At 31.9% G+C, this 22,265-nt stretch overlaps 1 protein-coding gene across 1 annotated transcript in view; it reads right to left on the bottom strand.

Moving 5' to 3' along the window:
- Positions 1-22,265, bottom strand: part of LOC144469116 (opioid-binding protein/cell adhesion molecule) — a 211,318-nt gene that overhangs the window by 92,902 nt on the left and 96,151 nt on the right. The window contains exon 2 of the mRNA XM_078179048.1: positions 10,618-10,859. Within this exon, the coding sequence (XP_078035174.1) occupies positions 10,618-10,859 (242 nt within the window). The remainder of the gene's footprint in view (positions 1-10,617; positions 10,860-22,265) is intronic.

The raw sequence follows: 22,265 nt of genomic DNA, 5'->3' as shown, positions 1-22,265 counted from the left end.
TCAAATTCATTCTCACTCGCACACATACGCAAAAACCAACACTCACAATACAAGTGATACACGAGAGCATTATTCATAGGAATGATGTATAGCTGTGGCATGTAAAGCTCACTTGAGATTCAACATGTTAATGTTATCTACAACTATCTAATTTCACGTCAAATTCAGATCAAAGTATAATGAAGCAAACGTGAAATTAGCAAGATTTATGTCATAACTGTAATTATCGAATTTCTTTGTAAGACACAGATTTTTACATTCTGCAATTTAAATAATATTTTTATGAAAATACACCAGTTGTACTTCGTAGAATTTAATTACATTCTTTTACCATTTCTGATCCTTTGCTGGAACTTTACCCTCAAAAGGGGCATTGTAAAAGCACCTAGTAATGAGAATGTCTCTTCCGAGTGTATACAGAAAAATTGCTAGCATTTAATCGTGGTGATTATAAAATTTTGCTTCTGTTTTATAAAATTTATATCAATTAAATTTCGCAGTCTTCATGTACCGTAACACCTCGCTTACTAATTCACAGACACACGGTCGACAGAAGTTACGAAACGTCTTACACTGATGTTATCTAGATATAGTAAATGTTTTTAACGTAAGATAGAAATTTGTATTGTGTCAACGAAAATATTAACTCTGTCATTTTATAATATGATCGTAATTTTTTTATTTCTCGTATACATTAAATAAAATAATATTGCATTTATATATTGTATTTATACAATGTATATTATGTGAATATATAAATATATATATATATATATATTTATTTATTTATTTATTTAGTTAATTATTTATTTAGGTTATTAACTTAGAGCATTTAAAATTCCGTCATGAAATTATGTGTAAATTGGTTGACTGCTTACTGTGACATAAGAAGTAACTTATACGGTTACATTAGATCTGGGCTCGAAATTAACCAGCACGCAACATGAATGTCGCAAGGGCTAGATTCCTGACTTGTGTCTCTCCCCGTGGTCGCCTCGTCGCATGGAACACCTCAGGCGCCTGGGCCTGTTGCTTTATACATGGATGTGTATGTAGCATTTAGTATTATCGAAAAGCGAGACGCGCGATGGACGCAGGAGTTGTAGCTCTTGCGATCCTCGTGTTGTGTGCTGGTTTTTTATTTTTTTTAATATTATAGTCAACTGTTTGTTGATTAACAAAAGTATGGAATAAAAGTTGGTATGAACGTATGTATACGCTTTTCGTATATGTATAAATGGTCATTCTTCGAGAGCGTATATATACGCCCGTCGGAACGAAAGGGTTAATACATTAATTCGTTAATACGTTATAATAACTTATGTGTGATTATTGTCACATTTGCAATATATTAGATTTACTTGGTGAATCTATTTGTTAGATTTATGGATTTATACTTTTTTGATCCAAAATTACCATTATCGCTTAATATGCTTACAGAATATAAGTTGTTGATTCATGATATACAGCTTTTATGCAAAATAAAAATAATCGAAGTTAAATGTAGGGAATCATAAATTAGGTGAAAATGTCTTATTTATTTTAATAACGGTGATAAGTTAAAAATAATGTATCACTAACTTTAAATTCGTTTGACATCTTTATATTTTGTTATTTGACGTATTTAATTTCGCTGTAAATGCATATAATACACAATGTAGTGATCAGTGAAAGAATTAAGTACTCAACGTCGAACTGGAAGTCAACAAATTAATCTATATCCTTTCATTGTTCCATAATTAATTGCTACATGGAAACGCAATCTTTATAATTAAACGTTTTCTTGAAAAGAAAACAATATTACGGAAATCAAAGATTTAAAGTCTATAGTTTATAAATCATTTCAAACCAGGAAAATAAAGGATTTAAACTCACCAATTCCGCCTATATCATATTTCATTTTGAACAAAGTCTGCCCATAGACAATGTCGACTGCAAAAGGTAATCGATTTGGCGTGAAATGACCTATTATTTTTTGCCGGCTGGTATTAATTTTCAGATCACTAAATCTTAGCCCAAGCCTTTGACGGTTCTAACAATTTCAACAACTTATTAAATGCATGTACGCTCACCTGAGAATATCTAACCGTTTTTAAGAATTCTTATTCTAATTTTTGAATAATGATTTTCAATAGAACTTGACCCTTTCTCTCTAACAAACAATGCGTGTATCCATAATTGATTCTTTATTTCATTCTGCAGTTTCCGACAATCTAGACAATAAATTGTTTATCGTGAACCTAGTCTAAAAGATTTATTTTCGAGGTTAATAGAATAAATCTCTTTCTGAAAAAGCCTCTCGTATTATTTTTAGCTAGTTGTTATAGAAACGGTATTATGAAAACTTCTTTTTATGTATTAATCTGTAAAATCTGTCTCGTAGAAGAATTAAATTTATTAATACATCATTGTATATTTCCTTTAAATTGCTTATTAAATATATTTAGCTTATTTAATTATTTGTTGATTAAATTCTGTAATCTATAGGGATCGTATTATTTTCAATTAAGAGTCTTGAAATTGAGCTCGTACGAGAGTATTAAAGTGCCGTGTATACATATAATGTTATTATTAACTCTGCGTTACGGACATAATTTCGAACTATGGATGTACCGCTTTTCGTTAAATAATTTCCACAAATAAATACGATTTAGCGAAGTTTTAATAATATCAAGCATTCATATTTATTTAATAGAGTATTGAAAATTACAGCCAACGTTATAAATTTCTTATTAATGAAATTATTCAGTGAACCTGACCTAATTTATTGGATTTCTCCCATTACAAATTAAGCACACAATTTTCGATTGCTTTGCATTGAGGTTTTCTGTATATCAAACCTAATACAATAAATTCTCTTTAAGTGTCTTTTGCCCTGCTGATGAAATTCGCGAAAAACAACTTATATTACATGGACATAAATTTTATAATTTTAACACATTAAAACTGAACTTTTATAAACATATTGTTGATAGTTTTATGATCCTGTTATGAGCCGAGGGCCAGTTTGCACACATGGCCGGAGGTAAATGAGTTTTGCGGATATTTGGAAGGGAATGCGTGGACTGGCCGATGCCTATTTCATCACCGGCTCGCCACTAGTAGGATAGGGTTGCGTGGACTGGCCGATGCTTATTCCATCACCGACTCGCCACTAGTAGGATAGGATTGCGTGGACTGGCCGATGCTTATTTCATCACCGGGTCGCCACTAATAGGATAGGGTTGCGTGGACTGGCCGATGCCTATTTCATCACCGGGTCGCCACTAGAAGGAAATGTCGTGAACTGGCCGTTGCCTATTTCATCAACGGGTCGCCACTGGGGATAGCTTTTCGTGGACTGACCGGTGCCTATTTCATCACCGGATCGCCACTAGATAGGGTAATGGGTTTTTGGATTGATTCTAATTGGCCTCATAACTTCAAAAGAAATATTAATCGATACACCTCGATCGGCTGAAGGTGTATCTATGTGGGATCGTACCAATAACTGACTCGAACTGGGAAATGGAATGAATAACTTGTACACTGAATGCCAAGTAAAATTAATATAATATAACAAGTCCAGTCTATTACAAGTGTGTAAGTGTAGTGTTGAATTCGCGATAGTCCTAAGACGCGATAGTCCTTGGAATTGTCTAGTATCGCGATCTACGGTGATGGTTTTCCTCTATTTCCAAAGATCTCCTAATATACATATATTCCGACAATGATGGGAAAAGAGTGTAGTAAACTGTTGCTTCGCATTTTCCGTTAACTCCTTCTACTATAATAACGAGTCAGACTTGTCATAAAAATTCCACACAAGATCTACTAAATATGAATATTACACATTTCTTCTAAATCGAAATCAATTTGAATTCTTCTGTTATCAATGTCTATAAACAAAAGTATATAAAGACAATAAAAAAAAAAAAAAAATTGTCTGATCTTATTAAGGAAAATATTAAGGACAAATAAATGCTAATCAACACAGCACAAAAGGAATCGTAGTGAAAGGGGTTAAATGCGTTCCACCGAATATCAGTCGAATCAAGCACGACCTCTCTCAGTGTCTGTAAATCGTGTCACGACCACTTTTAGTGTCCGTAAATCTCAGACCGCATAGCATAACTTCACTGATATGTTCTTTCGAACGACACGCATGCCTTCGTTGGCTTTATTCTAATGACTTCTTCGTAAATAAAATAAGGTACTTGCTACATCTGATATCATTTTAATTGGAAGAATGTGAACAATATATTAAAAAAAGTTTCGTTTATAAAAACTCCAAACTAAAACATTAAAGTCATCCTCTTTATTCTATCATTATAATGTATTCATAGTAATATACATCGGCATTTTGGCCGCTGCCAGTCTCTCTCTCTCTCTCTCCCTCTCTGTCTCTCTCCCTCTCCCTCTCTGTCTCTCTCCCTCTCCCTCTCCCACTCCCACTCCCCCCCCCCTCTCTCTCTCTCCCTGTCTCCCTATCTATGAAGAAGACCCGTAAGGCTTGAAAAAAAGGAATTCAAGCATCACTACGTGACAGTTTTCGGTTCCGATCTCCTGGACACTTACGAAGGATTTACCGTAGTCTCGCAGCTTGGAATCGAAAATGGACAACTTAGGCAAACCAGACACTATTCTCCGAACCTCGCGGTTCGCCTTTATAGTTGCCGATCTCTTGTGTGGGAAAGAGAGCGATAAAAATAGACAGAGAGGGGGGGGGGGTGAATAAAAATCGAGGTAATCAGCAAAAAAGGCAGCAGTCAGCATATCAGTATACATTAATGCAAACACACATTAATACTAAAATAAAAAGTAAGCTACACTTTGTTTAACATAGTGACCAGGTTTTTCAACAAGATATACTTTACACCATGTTTATTCAAGTGACTGATTTTGTTTTATAGAATCAGAAATGTGTTCAGCAATTTGTTAAAAAGGTTCAATTCTAAAATGTTCAAATTAGACACTGTCGAGTTTTAGCAGACAACATAGGAACAACATTTTAGAAACAACATAGGAACAGTGTAAACAAGTTTATAATACTAGTTACTATTTTAAAGCTCTCAGATACCTTTTACTTTTTTAATGTATAATTATAAGTTACATTGTTCATTAAACGTTTGCATATTAAACGTACGGCATTCTTATGTGTAGAAAAATGTGTTCGAAAAACAGGTTCATTAATTAACTAATAACGTCGCAGTAAGAATGTGTTATAAATGGAAAGAAGTTCGAGCATGAATTTTCAAGCAGATCATTATGAACATTTAATTGCGTACCATGTATTATTACATGTATGTATTATTTGTGGTTCCTTTCTATCCATTTTTATTGTTTCCCCGAAGTTTTTCTATAAAGTAATTGTTCCACTGCTACCCCGTTAATATGCACAGTAGTGTAACCAGAGAAAGCCATGGGACAAAAAACTTAGACAAAAAATGTCGATGTAATATCATAATATATTTTACATTACATACATTTTGTAAAACTTTATAAACTACTGTATGAAAATGTTTAAATGGCATTTAACACAACGAAAATATTTAAAAAATTTGAGGATATCTATCTCATGTTTGTTGCCATTGATAAAGATAATTTTTATTTAACGTAAAGATAACGTTTTTGTCTCAGAGGAATTGCGTTTATATTATCTAAAGGATTTTTTTCTTTTCCTTTCTTTTCCTCGATGCTTCCAAATTCTTATATTAATTTTAAAGACGCAATCATAAAATAAATATAAGTACATAATTGCAAGTATATAGAAAATGTTGCTCCAAACTCATTAAACGTCTGAGAATTATTAAATCAAAGTGGAGTCCTCATTTTCAATCAATTAGAAAACATGCAGATTGTAAATTAATTACAGTCTTGATTTTTACTGCTTAAATATAGAGAATAAACAATACTGTAATAAAAAATATCTTCAGTGTGACACCAGGTGGCATCATCCGTAACAGGAAGCAGTGTGCAATTTGACGCCAGTTGGCATCATCCGTAACAGAAAGTAGTATGTAATTTGACGCCGGATGACGTCATTCATACCAGAAAACGGTACTCAATTTGACAAGATATGATGTCATTCGTAGATGAGGTATTGAGTTGGTAGCACTTTTCAATTTGACACCATATGACGTCATTCGCAGATGAGGTATTGGTAGCTTTTGTTATTAGTCGACACACACGTTCAAACTAGTGCAAATCAATTTCATTTGACATCATTTCCCAATTATTTAAAAATAGCGAATCGCAGGATTTTTCGAGTCACGGATAATGCCAAATAGTATAATTTACACAATTACGTCATATTGTACATATGGATAATATCTAACGTTTTTTTCTTTACTAAATTATTGAGAGAAACGAATATGAACTAAATATTTGTATTATGAAATAAATTCACTCATTTTATCAAGTTTCCTGGTATTTGGGTGAGCGATTAAATTTGTTTAATTTGGTGGACAGAGATCGCAATGATTCGTGATTGAGTCACGTTTTACGGTGGGCGAATCTAGGATTTACGATACCAAGTAGATTTAGAAGGAAATATCCACACTGCTAGTCGCGATTACGTATCCCTACCTTTATTTGCCAATTCGGTAATTTATTTTGCAACAGGTGTAAAAATCTCGATTGTTCTTTATTCTTGCTGTCGTTCTTTTCGAGTACGTTTTTCATCTTCTTATTTATTGAAATTTTCCCTCATTTCCCTAATTTATTGAAATACTATTGAAAAAACAAGTATTAGAAGTAGGGTTCTTGATTAATATTGCTTCAATCGATTTTTTACTATTGATTACGCTGCGAATTTTGTTTATTTATGATTAGTTATGTTAGAAGAATGAAAAAATACATTTTTCCTATTTTATTGAAATTGTTAAAACAAGAAATATATTTTTCTTTAACCTGTAATTCTCACTATTTATTAAGAAATTTTTTTGCATAGAAATCCGCAGTTTAATGACTACAAATAACATTCAGATCATAAAAGCGACTACAGTTATAGAAGATCGTAAAATTGATTATTCTTCTATTAAATTAACCTGTAATTTTTATGATTCATGAGTAGAATGTGCGGTCTGAATTATTGTCGATGTTATACCTACAATTTTCTAATTCTTATAATAACAAATTTCACGAGGGATTTCAATATTAAAAAATAGTATTGTCGATATAGTCTTATTCATACTTGCATATGTACAATCCTATTTCAAAAAATATTCCATAGTAAAATTGAAATCTCTTAGATTTTATTTGTATGGAGAAACATATTCTTGTAGCATTTTGATTTCGTCTACTATAATTTTTACGGATCACTAGACTTGCTTTCCATTCGGGATTTTCTTGTTACATGATTGAATAAAAGAAAGTAATTTACAATTTTATTTTATTCTAGTTGTGCGTTAACCCTCGCGTAACCAAAACTGGGTCCACCATTGTACCAGAACTTCAAAATACATTTATGAAATTCTACATTTTTTTAACAAATTTCTCACCTACCCATACCATAAGTATTATTAAATAACATTTTATACCAACAATTTTGGTACAAAACATGCGTAGTTAAAATTCAGCTTTGGGTAAAAAATAACTTGGTGTTGGCGCGCCGCGTTGCACATTTACGTCGACTATTCGTGAGTTTCGAGGTACGTTAATAACTAATTTAAAAATATTTTAACGTTTAAAAATATGTAATAAAATCATCAACTTTATGACTTTCTCTATTTACTTTGTTTATTTACTTACATCTACTTGTATATACACATATATAAATATAAGTTATGAAAACTTATATCAATGAAATGTTTACATTCTCTTTTGTTGTTGGTTTGAGATGTAAGTAATTTTTAATCGCGTGAAAGTGATCTGATCCCTTAACGCGAAACGGCCAATCCACTGTTAAAGGTGAAACACTGAAATCTCGCTGATGATAGGTTACGAGTCTTTCACGGAACGCGACTACGATATCAAGTTCTGTCTCTGGCATGGTTTAAATAATGTAGAACAATAAATATGATCTTCAGGCAAGTTATACATTTCAAAGATAATCATGCATGGATAATCGGGTTAGTCGACACCGTCGTTAGCAGTAATAGCAACAGCAACGACATTAATAGCCTAATATTACGCTGAGGCGAGCGCGACCAGAGTTCAGCGAAGTGCAACGTTTTCAGAATATAACTACTCCTGCCGAATGAGTTTCTGTAGCGTTTAGTAGACGTTTCGGTGTTCTAAGGTATCCCGAGTAAATTTAGTTAAACATACCTAACCCGTTCCATATAAAACTTAAGCAAATTCAGATTTAATGATTGGTCCAGCTGAGTCGTGTTTGCTGAAAGACTTCGTTCAAATTTCAAATACGACGTGCCCCATCTGAATCAGGTCATCCAATTATCTCGTTTAACTGCGACAGTATACATTAACTGTCTCATTTGAAATTTAAATGATTACAAGAAACGTGTGTATTGCAGATCTATTAACATTTTTCCACTCGTGAAGGTGGTGTTTTCCTTCCGTGCTCACTAACAAATGTTTTGGTTGCATTAAGGGAGTATGCAACCATGTCGCTTTCAAAAAATTTGAATTCTCCTAATTGTCTTTCAAGTTTAATCTGTAGAATATTGTGGTTAGATTTCTTGAAACTCGGATAAGTCAAAAAGTTTTCAGTATTTATGAAGGTGAAGAAATACTAGGGAAATTTGACAATTGCTACGATCATTCAAGAATTGATTTCTTTTTACGCACTACGAGTCGCAGATTATAGATGAATTTTTAAAAATTTTCATTTAGTCCAGAACTAAAAGTTAAAACCTTTAATCCATTATTCTCGAAACTGCGTTGTTTTAACCTGGTATTTCCCGAAAATGTAAGTTTATTAAATGCATTATTCTTTGAGAAATTATCTGAAAAGTAGCGGACAATCCCTTTTGATGTTCAAGTTCACTTATTTCTTACAAATTTACAAAGTTGATTTTTTGCGCGAGAATAGAAGTTCCGTGATTAAAACGATCACAATTTCATTACGTTTCAAAGTTATCGGAAAATCGTATGCCACTTTGAAGCAGAGTTGAGACAAATTTTACTTGGCTGACGGATGAAAGATAACGATTAAAGAGGAAAATTTTACTCGACGTTGTCGAATAAATCGAATAAAAATTTAATTAGATCGAAATTTATCCGAATCAAATTATATTTGAATGAGAATTTATTCGTACAAGAATTCATACGAAAAGTGTTTTTTCATAGTTTTTCGATTTATTTCTTTGGTATTATTTTGTTAAGTATTCAAAGAAAGCATTTTTCGAGTTATTTGAAGAATTTGTCGAATTATTTGAATAAAAAATTTGTTGAATATAGAATTATTTGAGTAAAAGATTTGTCGCATAAAGAATTATTTGAATAAAATATTCAAATAAAAAGAATTAATTCGGCAAATTAGCTCAGATAAATATTTAGATAAATACAGTTTTATTCAGGATGGCACTGTTGAGTTCCTGGATGAATGAAACCGTAACGTTCAAGAAAGAAACTGGATCGAATCGCGTAATTTTTACAGGGCGTTTATCTCGAAACTTCAATTAGATCTTATTTAGTAAAATTAATTTTTAATAGATAGAATATTATCAGCTATTGGTGATCCACGAAAAACGGCGGAGGTGATGAAAAGTTAGATACAGGGGGAGTGGAGCAGGTAAGGTCCTGACATAGCCTTGTAAGAGCATATTTCCGAATTTTTAACCACATCCTTAAAGCAATAAAACAACATGAAAATGAAGTTATAACGTTGCTTAACACATATTCATCCGGTAATTTTTTGTACCGCTACACTATCTGTAGAAATAATTTCTACACTATTTGTACAAATTATATAGTCTCTACAAAAAGAACGTAACTAGTTAAAAGTCATGTATTTTCAGTTATAGTTATAATTATACCATTTTTGGTGAAAATTATTTCTGTTTGGTAAAAATTAGAATTTAATTTCTTTAGAATTAAAAGAACAAGAATCAATTATTTTCTTTCATTTGGATATTGGTGATTGTTTGCGAAATGACGAATTGTCGTTATGCGAACAAATATGTGTTAACATTCTGTGTAGAAATCTTCGTTTTTTACTTTTTTTGTCATTGTACGTAAAAAAAAAACGTTTATTGCTCTGCCTCGGATATCAGTTTATATATCTGTCTCTTTGTCAAAGAAATCGTTTCTGCTACATTCGTAGTAGGAACATTTCAATGGAAAAGAATAATGATATCGTGTTTGCATTATATCTGATCAAAGATTATAATTTGAATTCGGTTCGACCGTAAAACGCATAATGAGAGAAGGTATAAAATTAATTTAAGTGTAGGTGATGCTTCTGATGATAGCATCCGTACTGTTTTTCCTAAAAGTCTCTTCGCGAGCGACGAACGAGCGGGCGAATACAAAGAAATTAATTAAAATAAATTGTGGCGGCTTATCCTACGGCAGCGAAGTCGTACGGTTCAGGATTAATCGTGAATTATCGTCTTTCTAATTTTCTGTGAGAAGAAAATTGTTCGGAGGTGAGTGCGAGCAAACGGAAATATAGAAGGAGAGATACAAGGAGAAAACGAAGCGAAATGTGAAGAAACGAAAAAGAAAACTCACGGTTTTGTCCTGCAATAAGGATATTCTGCAATCGAGTACGGCACGGCCGCCGGCTTGAACAGTCATATTCTTTCCTTCCCCTTCGAAATGAGGATCCCACCGATGATCGTGATGATGTTGATGCTTATTTAGCGTACTGTGCGCGTCGAAGATATAGTACAGCATCGGTGCATCTGTCGGTATCGATCGCTTTGCCGCCGTCGTTGACTTCGTTGATACCGAATCTGTCATCAGCGGCAGATCTGAAATATATGCAAATGGAACAGTGAAATTTAATTATGAACTGTTTACTAATCGATTTACAGACGACTTAATAAAATAACGAAATGCATTAGCAGTAACTGGAAATCGTAAACGTCGCGCTGTCATATTTAAAGAAATGAGAATATCGTAAATGTCACGCCATCATAATTTAAGAAATGAGGGAATCGTAAATATCTCGGTGTAATAATATTTCATAAAACGAGAAAATCGTAAATGTCTCGACATCGTATTTCAAGGAACGATTTAATGTAGGTAGAGAGCTATGCTAGTGATAAGAATTAGATTTCCATTAATGGAAATAGTATTCAATTATGCAAATATTTCAATATTTGCTATTTCATGTCACAGTATATCAAATTTTCTCCAGTCGTACTTTATACTCTAACCGTGGGCAAGATTTCGATTTTTTGGTATGAAATCAAACGTTACTTTTATTCATTATTATTATTATCATTAAACTTATAACTTTTTTCTTTTCAGATTGTTTAGACTTTAGATAACTACATAAAAGAAGATAGTGTCTGATCTACAATCTTAAATACTTCAGTGTAGAACCTTTTTCAATAATTCAATATCCTTTCTGTCAATGCTTATTTTAATCAACTTAACTTTATAAATTAGGGTAACATAAGTTACCGGATTTATAACATATACACCTCCTGGTTTAACATTAAACCTGCCGAGCACCTAAAATGACTAAAGAGCTTTAGAAGCTTAACAACGAATCGTTAATAAGGCTGGATTTATAAATTCAATCAATTTAAAATAACAGACGTGGAGTTGATTATTTCGACCGGTACGGTAGGTTTAGTGTTAAAAGTGTGAGATTTTTTTATTGTGAATTGTGAACTTGGTTTAGATATTAATTAGTAAGTGTAAGAGAGAAACGTTCAGAGAGAATGTGGTTTGAGATACGGGATGTAAGAGGAAGAGTATAGTTAAATGAGAGGGAATTATTGATTATTGATTTTTGTAATTGCAGTGCATGCTGAATGACGTTAACGTTTATTAAGTAAGTACTTATAATTTGTTGTTATTTGATTTACATTATCATAAATCCAATATTGAATTGTTATACGATATTTGAGCGAAGCCAGTAATCACTTTAGTTTTACGAGTGAAATGTTTCTCGATATTCCAATTTATTCTTAGGCAGTATCGCAACGAATTTTTAGGATTGAAATAGCTTCAAGAATAAGCAATGAAACATATTAAAATAACATACTATAAAACTTTTTTTTAAATAAAGCACAGGTATGCTCGTTTATTCGATTTTATATGGAAGAAAAATTTAATTTCTGATGTATTTCGTGTTCATCTCTTGTAATAAAAGATTTCATTTTATAAAAAGTATTAGATAAAGGTTACGAATTCATATTGAAATATAATTCGTGCTCAACACACACAGAATTTATTGGAAAACTGTAAACTCGAATAATTTCGATGTATTTAATGACATAACAAAATATTTAAGCTAACAGATATTCGTTTCAAAAGAAACAGAGACACGGTAATATCAAATTTAATGCTTTGACATCTCCAATAAAAAGTATTAATGTTTATAGCCGGAAGCCATTAGGTTGGAAAATATTTTAATTCCAATATTGCGAAGCAACACTGCGAATGCAACCGACCGCCTTTTTAAAGCTGATATTCAAGAGTACGTGGCTTAGTTCGAATACAGGGATCTAACTGACATCATCCTTTTAACGTAACAATTTTTTATTCGTAAGAGAGTATTAAAGAGCTATGTCAACGAGTCGAAGAGAATTAATTTTTATTGCAGATTAAAAGTGGAAACACTTCATTGATCAGATTTAACTCGAGCAACAAAAATCATAAGAAATAAAAATGTTTTAATTTCATATTTGTCACGCACAGTTGGTGTAAAGAGTAAACTTTATAAAAAAAACAGATTCGTACACAAATGGAATAACATTTTCAAAATTAAACCAAACTACTTCAATTCGTTTTTAGATCACGGAGGTTGAGACAATGTCATTTTAAAATTTCTTCTATTATTCCAATCAAATGCAATTTTTAAGAACAATTTTTTAGCCTTTTTTGTGAATTAATCCTGTTTCTAAGAATACCTGACACGTTAATATTTAATGATAAATTAACAAATAAATAAATTAATAAATTAATAATGAATCTTTTAGTTAAATTGATTCAGAACTATTCTGAAACTTCAATTTTGTTGTATCAAATTAAAAATAGGCGCACAATCGATATCCGTAAATCTAATGTTAAATAAAATTTTATCTCGTGCCATTACATGCAAAGTATTAAATCAGATTGAGTGCTAACCGTTTGCTGTTCCGTTATGTTTAAATTCTCTTATATGAACGCACCAACAATTAGTTCGTAAAACAGTGGAAGTACTGTATATGTTATAAGCAGAAGCAGGTAAGTAAAATATATAAAACAAACTAGAATTTGTTGGTTATTGAGTCGATGTCTCGAAAAGGGAACACATATCACGTCAGATTTTCCGGCTCTTCGAGCCGGATGTATCCGGGACCTGTGACGAATTGACATCGCACACAGTGTCTCTGTGCGTCAAGTAAGCCGCAACAACTGTGGGTTCATCACGAGAGAGCCACAATTGGTACAGCGGACTGCCATTCTAGCAACGTTGATCATCGAGGGAAGTGCTAAGCCCTGAGGACGTTAGTATGAACCGAAAGGAACGTCAATAGATAAACACGGAGGTCAGGTTGCAGCAATTTGCCAGAGTATAATGTCGAATGCAGAACGCGTTGACCGCTTTTAAACGGTATTTAAGCATGTACGGCCATTTTCCTTTCACCGCGACACTTTGGTACGTCTTCTTTAGTCGGAGAACATAGTACTGCAACTACAGTATCAAAAGTTTGACACAGTTCAAAACCAGATTGAGTAGAAAGTAGAGGGAACGCCAGCAGCGCAGAAACACGTCGCGTCGACGTACAGGAAGTTTTCGAAAGATCGTATTTTGAGCTACTTACTTCGGCCGAATTTAATTTTACAGGTACGGTCGCGACAACCGCAATCTCGTCAACAAGATGCGCGTTCCGTCTAAACTTCTTACGCTTGTATTGTTAACATTTAGTACAGAACGGCGTGTTAAATTGCCGAGAATGGCATACGCGGAAAACACTGCTATATCCTTTGAGCGACTAATTAAAACGCCACTCTAAAGTGTTATATCTGTGGTTGCAAGGTATATTCCACGATATGAAGATCACACGCTTTAAATTTGATGTAAGTTTTAGTTATTTAACATTGCAATTTAGATTTTTCTCATGCAAAATGCCTCTGTAAACATACAGAAGTGAAATCGAATTGAATTTCGCCTATTTATAGAATTTTGTTGAAAAAAGAGAGAATTTTTAAAGAAAATATACTGGAACAAAATGGTAGCGTATTTAATTAAAAATTATGTACAGCAATAATTTTTGTATTAGTGTCTATACCAACAGTTTGAGCAACAACTCTTCTTTTTGCCAATCTTCTATGATTTTTTAAAATATTCGTTGCTACTTCTATTCATAAATTTTGCTAGTCTTGCCGCTGAACATTGTGCTTCTTTCAATTTTATTACAGCGCGCATTTCATACGTGTCCAATCTCTTTCCGCGGCCGCGTTATTACGGACTTTATTAACTACGTTCCAAGGTTGATGTTCGCAATTCGCAAGCTTCAGTGTAACTGTAAAGTGAAGATTTATTACATGTGCTATTATTTTGTCGCGCTTGCAAACAATGGTATTTAAATTTGTTTTGAATCCTTAAAAGTATATGTAGTGGATAATATTTCATACATTGTATATACAGACATGCTTTGAGTTATCTCATTAAAAGAAAATGTACTTTACTCATGTTTTAACGTAAAATATGGAAAATTATAAGGTGTACTATTTTTTATGTCCAGGAGTGTACGGTAACTTTCACTAATATTCGAACAATTTTTAAAACGAAATAACTTTCTTAAAAGTGGACTGGACGATTGCAATATTTTATGTAGAGACTATTCTGTTAAATACTTACTGGTATGCTTTTATTAACTTTTGCTACTGCTGAAAATAACAAAAGAAAATATAAAACTCTCTTTTTTCACTTCTTTGTCTGAGCGTATAACAAAAATTTGAAAAATGCGTTTTGTAGATCTCAATAACTTACATGTTGCACTGCAAATAATTAAAGACCGCAGAAATCGACCAATAAGTGTGAGGAATCTGCAGTTTTTAAAATTTGTTAACGCTCATAACTTGAGTCTGTGTTAACCGATTTCGATGAAATTTCTGGCGTACATATAGCTTACCAAGATTTTCAAATCGTATATTTTAAATTTTTGTTATAGGCGCAGATAAAAAAAGTTAAAAAAATGAGTGCTTCTTAATTTGTTTTTAAATTTGTACATTTTAAAAAATAGTAAAATTGTAACAAAGTAGTTTAGTCACTATCTAGGATACTAGACCCTCTATCATCTAAAGAATGAAGATAAAAGCGTTTGGTTTGGTTTCAAAAAAGTTATTGCATTTTAAAAAGTGCCCGAATATTAATGGGAATCACTATAGATCACCGTGGCATATATTTGTTGTCACTTTCGAGAAATTGTTGCTCAATCCTCGTCGTACCACGTCTGAGTTTCTTTGGACCCAGAGTTCGAGGCTCAATATGACCATTCGGTAGATGATGCCGTCTGTCGTTTGTTTAAAATCAAATATGGTGAAAAAAGTAGTAATAATAATATTAATAATAGTAGTAATGATAACAATGATAACAATGATAAAAATGATGATAGTGATAACAAAATTTTAGTTTAAAATGTTCGTATATATAATGACCCCATCATGAAGCTCGCATGAACCCCAAACTATCAACGCTACTGCAAGGCTTGAAGTTCCAATCACTCGTTTACTTTGTATTATAGCTCTTAAATTGCATTTTAAGATTTTAATCACTTCCTCAACTCACGTTGAAATGCAAACATTATATGTATGTCAAAACAGTACAATTTAGCATAAGCTTATAATACATATAAATGTATAGTGAAAGATAGACATGTCTCCTAGTACATGTATATTATCCTAACGATTGTTACATAGTACAATAAAATTTAAATTATTATTCTAGTTGTATTAGCAAGGAATCTTATATTATCTAAAATGCTAAATCACATTTCTCGTCATATCTACTATAATTTTCGATTTTATTTAATATACCCATTTTTTATATGTTAGAACATATGTTTTTAATTGTTAAAAGAACACGTATTTATTATTTATATTTTAGAACATTTATTTATAGAACATAAACATTTTCTAGTCTTATTCTCTTTTGCAGCCATATATTTTTCTTGACAATTTCTCTCGGCATATTTTCCCCTCTTTCTTATCCCTCCTCTTTAGTGTTCAAAAGTGTATTATTCTTTTCAGCCTATCGAATATTTTTTCATGATTTTTTTAAATAAATACGTAGATTCTACACCCCACAATTCAATTAATACAAATATAGTCGTAGCATATAACGAGATGCTCTTTAATATACATGTATAGAAACGAAGGAATATCATAACTGACAAGTAAGAAAATGAATTATTAACAGCAGAAGTATGCGTATAAAATGTCAGTTGCATTTGAAGGTTTATGTCACGTCAATCGATATTGCTTTAACAGTTAGAAGAAAATGTATTTTCAATATAGATTAACTGTTTGAACCAGAGAACGATAAGATAATATCTTCAGTTTATAGATAATATTCGATATAATTAGTCTATTCGGCTTTGTGGCTAATAACTGATGGGCAACAGCAACGCACACGCAATTTGCATGCGCAAATTAAAAATAGAAGTGTAATAAATCTTTATCCACCAGCTCAAAGGTATCATGTAGGTTCGACACGATTAAAGAAACGTTTACGAAGAACGTAATAAAGGATCGTTGTCAAAATTTAAAAATACACAATTACCATGTTGCGTACATACATCCTACATATGAGCCGCCCAGTGCATACATCGATTAACTCCACTTTTTGAAAAATCTTAAATTTAAGTGTCAAAGCACTTGGTATAGTCATAACTTTTTATATTTATAATAACTTTCCTGAATAATAAAGATTAACACCATTAAACGGCAAAATTTTTTTTTTTTCTTTTTGGCTATTTTTTCTTGTTAATTTTATACATTAAATTATACGTTAAATGAAAGCTATATCTGTATTTATTCATTCTACATTATATATGTGAATCTATGTTATAACAGGAATTTTAAAAATCAATGTACATCATTTCATCGCGTTTCTCGACTTTTTGTTTTATGGAGTTAGTCGATGTGTGCACTGAACGGCTCATATATTGTACGAAGAATCACCATTGTCTAAAGTATCGGAAATCATTTAAAATATTAAGGAATAATTAGTCTCATAATGTACTGCCATTTTAATGACTTGAGAAACCGAATGAATATTGCGTTTAAAAATATATAGTTACATACATAGTTCCATTTGAAAAAACATCGATGAACTTGAAATCTCAAAACATATGACCTTTAAAAAAATACAATTCCCACCACAACACGTGCCTCTTCGAACCAAACAATTTGTTCCTCAAGCATTTCCGCGTGTTATTGACGATAATGGAGATATTGCTTTGTAATAGTTTATTTGCCCCACCCTGTTTAGTAAGCCTGCTAATTGTAGCTGCGACATATGAATATGTTCCATTTTCTAGTAAGTTAAAAACAATGTAATAATAAACTCGATGTCTTTAAATGTTTTTGTTGATTCATATTTAATCAATTAATGTTTATCACAAATACATAAAATCTGTGATCTATTCATAACTATTTGTAAATCTAAATTTCATAAATTCAAATTGCGAGAATTATTTCAACCTCACAAAGAATATATACATTTATATAATAGCCCTATTACAATTTTTATATCGTACTTCCAAATAATTTTTATATTATTTTTCTTTAAGCATTATGTGTATTCTGTATACGTGTAGACTCTATCGGAGTTGTATGTTTCGAAGTTAAGATTGTTTCGAACGTAATTTTGGATAAATATAAAGTGAAGGAATTAATTGACATCACAGAAGAGCAATATTCAAATAAGCAAACGCATATAATATGCAATAATGTTAAAGGCAAACTGTACTGGTGTTGGTATAACAATCGCGATTCTCTGTACTTTAATTAGACGTCATGTTATTCTCAATATAGTTTCTACCTCAAGAGATCACACTAAATACACTTTCAAATTAATTAGAGTTTTCATACACAAAGACATACATACCCATGTGTGTCGATACATACTTATGTGTACAGAAATAAGTTCAGTTCGTATTTCAAATATTAATATAATAAGTTTATCATATTAAGAATCCAAAGATCACATTGAGTACTAAAGTACTCGAGCACGTTAGCGCGAATACTATTCAACAAGGATAAAAGCTTGATAATTAATGCACAGATAGATCAAGTTACATCATGCTTTATTATACATGAAAAAATTAGTTGATTGGATGTAAATATTGATAAAAAAATTGTTTCTTTAAACGATGAGATTATTTAATCAATTGATAGAAAATCGTATATCTTCACAAATAATTTGAAACAGATAGCAGAAACGTTCAGATTATTATGGAATATTCGGTAGAATGCACGCCGACTTATCGCGCAAAAATATTCTACTACGGGTGTCATAAAGTACACAATTCTCTCAGATGTTTCACACGTGTGCACGCGCGCGCGTGTTTATGTGTAAGTACATTGTATACATGTACTGTCATATGTAAGAATGTGTATCTAGGCAAACCGAATAATCACTCTCTCTCTACGTTGGTTTTTGCCGGTGAGAAAGGACAGAGAATGTAATGCAAAAAATGAAAGAATGTGTCTGTACAGTGAGAGAAAGAAAGACAGCGCCATAAAAACGAAATAGTAGCGACAGTTTATGTCACACAATACCAGTGCAGAATAAATTTTGTCCTCTTCTTATAATAACTGCATCGAAACTTAGTTAACGATGTTATTGAAATTATGTATAATCATGTAGACAATTTTATAGAAACTACGAAGTATAATGAGTATTATTATTGTTAAATGATTACTGCTAAATTCTATTGTGAATACATGTATATGTATGAGCTGTATATAAAATCCTGTATACATATAAATAAAAGTTTACGCAAGAAAAGAATAAAAAAAGAATATTTATTAAAGCATTGATAAAATGCTGTTAAATTATTGATAAAGTTATTTTGACTTTTTAGGAATCTTTGGTTGTCGATTTTTAGCACTTAACTTGTTTACGAGAAACTCCTTACGAGAAGGATATAATAGTAATTCTATCTATTCGGAAAAACAAGAAGAAACATTGATAAATATAAAGGAATTAAAGAATTTAAGAAAAGAAAAATTTCGGTCTTTCTAAGTTAAGTGTTTATTTATTCTTTAAGAAGATGTTCCACAGAAATACTTCAATCAAATAAATGAACACGCGTGTGTGTATGATTTATTGTTGGAACATGTACATAAGACATCGAATTATTTCTATAATATGTTACATATTTGCTAATAGATATTTTATCACTTATTTTAATTACGTACATTCCGTAGTATTTTTCTTTATTATTAATTGGGTACGTGAAATGTACAGCATTAAGCTTAACACTAATTACTTACTAATCTTTCATCCAGACTATACATTATAATTTTAATAATCTCCCTTTAAAGATTGACTACATTGAAATTACTTTTGCGGAAGAAAAATAAAAAAATGCAGCTTTGGAATGCTGATGCACCCGTGAAGTCACGTTTCAACATACATTGCTGCATTCGAATAAATTTTTCAAGATTCGGCTTGCTTTTCTGGCAATTTGCATGTGACATCATGCGCTCGTTGCATAATTTACTGTCCAACATTTCTCCATGCATAAGAGGCATACAATTTCATGCAGTTTCAACTGATCCATCAAACGTTAATACGAAGCGTACATTGAAAGATCAAAGGTACACAAATTTTTATGTTATTTATTTTGTAACAATGACCGACATTCCTGTACAATTTAAATTTTTGTAGAAGAGATATTAATAAAACAATGTGGCAATTAATCAATCGGTGTATTGGAAATCATTTTCAGAACGCCGCCTGGTAACCAGAAATCATTTTAGCAATTCAAATTCGAACCTCAGATTAAACACTCCGATGAGCTATTAGCATATTTTATTATTTACAGCGATGTACTATCTATTGTGTATTTCCTTTTTTTTGCTAATAGCAAGACTGCGGATCGTTATGCCAAATGAAAATTGAGTGCAACCTTTTCCTTTCTTAAATAATCCCAGTAAGTCGGATTTAATCGATCAATATTTTAAGTTGCTTTTAATCTTTTCACTGCCTTATGTTCTAGCTATTCATTTTTTATATAAATGCATAAAATCTGCAATCTACTAATAATGACAGCGCAAGACTCTGGGTCACCGGTTAAATGAAACTTCATAGCCTTATAAATCATCGTGATTATTAAAATGTAATATTATAGAGTCAGATGCTTTTGATATTAAAGTTGATTGTTAACGATTGCACCGATGCACCTCTGGACTATCAGAATCCATGCCTAAATGCTAAATGCGCCAAGAATATAGCTTAAAATTCATTTAGATACGTCGGATGAAGCGAGGAATAACATGCCGTCACTACGCACTGACCGAGTAATTAAATGATCTGCAGCCGAAACATTGAAGGACATATCACTGTATAACACCGTTCAGTCTCATTTAACGCTTCCACAGTAGAATAAAATTATCAGTTTCACAAAAAGGATGTCTAATTCATTTCACTGTTTTAAATGATTCTGTCAGTGATAATAAGTACGAAACAAATTTTAAACAAGTTTTACAACTGTTATTGAGAGAAAATGAATATTTAATTACACATAGTTACGTCTTATGTAATATATCTTGTAAAACGGAATACATAAACATAGGTTGCAGTCTGGATAATAGCATCTCGTTTCCTATCTAATTCTCTTTCCACCAATTGGACGTGATCAGCATATGCCACATCACCTAGTCAGTTTTTCTTTGTTAGCAGATGCTGGAATATATTCCATAAAACATCTTTTTGTTAAACGAAGAGTTGATGGAAATGCAGGCCGATCTGTCTTGCTCCTTTCTGGAAATGATTGGTGTATTTTTTGCAATTAGATCATCTATTATTTGAAGGGGACGCTGCGAATATGGTCTTGTTTCGCCTTCCTTTTTGTGTAATATGTAAAAATTCCACATTGTTTGGTCTAGAAGATGTACGAAAATTTCATAATAATATTTGTTCCATCTGCCACTTATTACAGTATAGTATTTGATATTTTAATCCGATTTATCGACGCCTCCCATTTTAAAACTGTTATTGTGTACGGCTTTCGAAATATTATTTCCTGTTAATAATTTTTACTAGAATGAACGTTGGATTGTGAATAATGTCCGAAACAATCTCGGGATTTTCCTTTGGGTACTTGACGCTTTGACCGAGAATATCTCAGGATTCACTGCGAAAGGGTTAAAACAATAATGCGTTACACGTTCTACGAATTCGTGTTGCTGTTAAAGCTGGATAAGATGGTCAAATGTGCTCCGTAACCAAATTGATTTTGGTTTAGACAATTCCATAGACCACCCAAGGAAAATCCACTCAGCCAAGTTTCTAGTCATTATCCCCGCCACAAGGGTAGAGACACAGGGTTCAATCGAATTAACAGATTCCGCACTATTTCTCCTGTTCTGTTTTACGGAAATTGATGAAGCAGTTTATGAATCTTCTACATGATGGGGAACAACAGTCTAAAGTTTATCAGAATAATTATTTCTGAACCTAGAAACCTAAAAATGCTAATCTCATACGAAGGTTGTTAAAGCAACATATTTATACTATTAAAATATCAGTATGTATTTTATGATGCTTGCGTATTTGTTTTAAATTTTTGAAAGGGACCATGATACTATTAACGTTTTACCGATTGGTAGGCTATAAATCAACTTTTTCTAAATTAATCAATAATTTGTTATCTGTTGCTGAAGTAAAAGTGTTAGATTGTACTATTGCAAGCTCTCATATTATTATATAATTTTTTAAATAGTAGATACCTTTCGTGATGAATGAAGTAAAATGGATCAAATAAATATTGTTTAATGATAATGTTATGAGAATATAAAAATATTTATGGCTGCATGAATAATAACCGGCCGGTAAAGTGTTAAGAACTCTTTAATGTGCAGAGACAGTGTGTTTTTTGTAGAAAATGTTTCACATAAGTATACATCGTCGTGCATTCTTCGTAAAGCATACTTTCCGTAAGAGCATTTCGAGCATATCCTAAGTGATCTTATATTTTTCG

Source organism: Augochlora pura, chromosome 4 (assembly GCF_028453695.1).
Source record: "Augochlora pura isolate Apur16 chromosome 4, APUR_v2.2.1, whole genome shotgun sequence".
Classification (NCBI taxonomy): domain Eukaryota; kingdom Metazoa; phylum Arthropoda; class Insecta; order Hymenoptera; family Halictidae; genus Augochlora; species Augochlora pura.
This window is presented reverse-complemented; position numbering and strand designations above follow the sequence as displayed.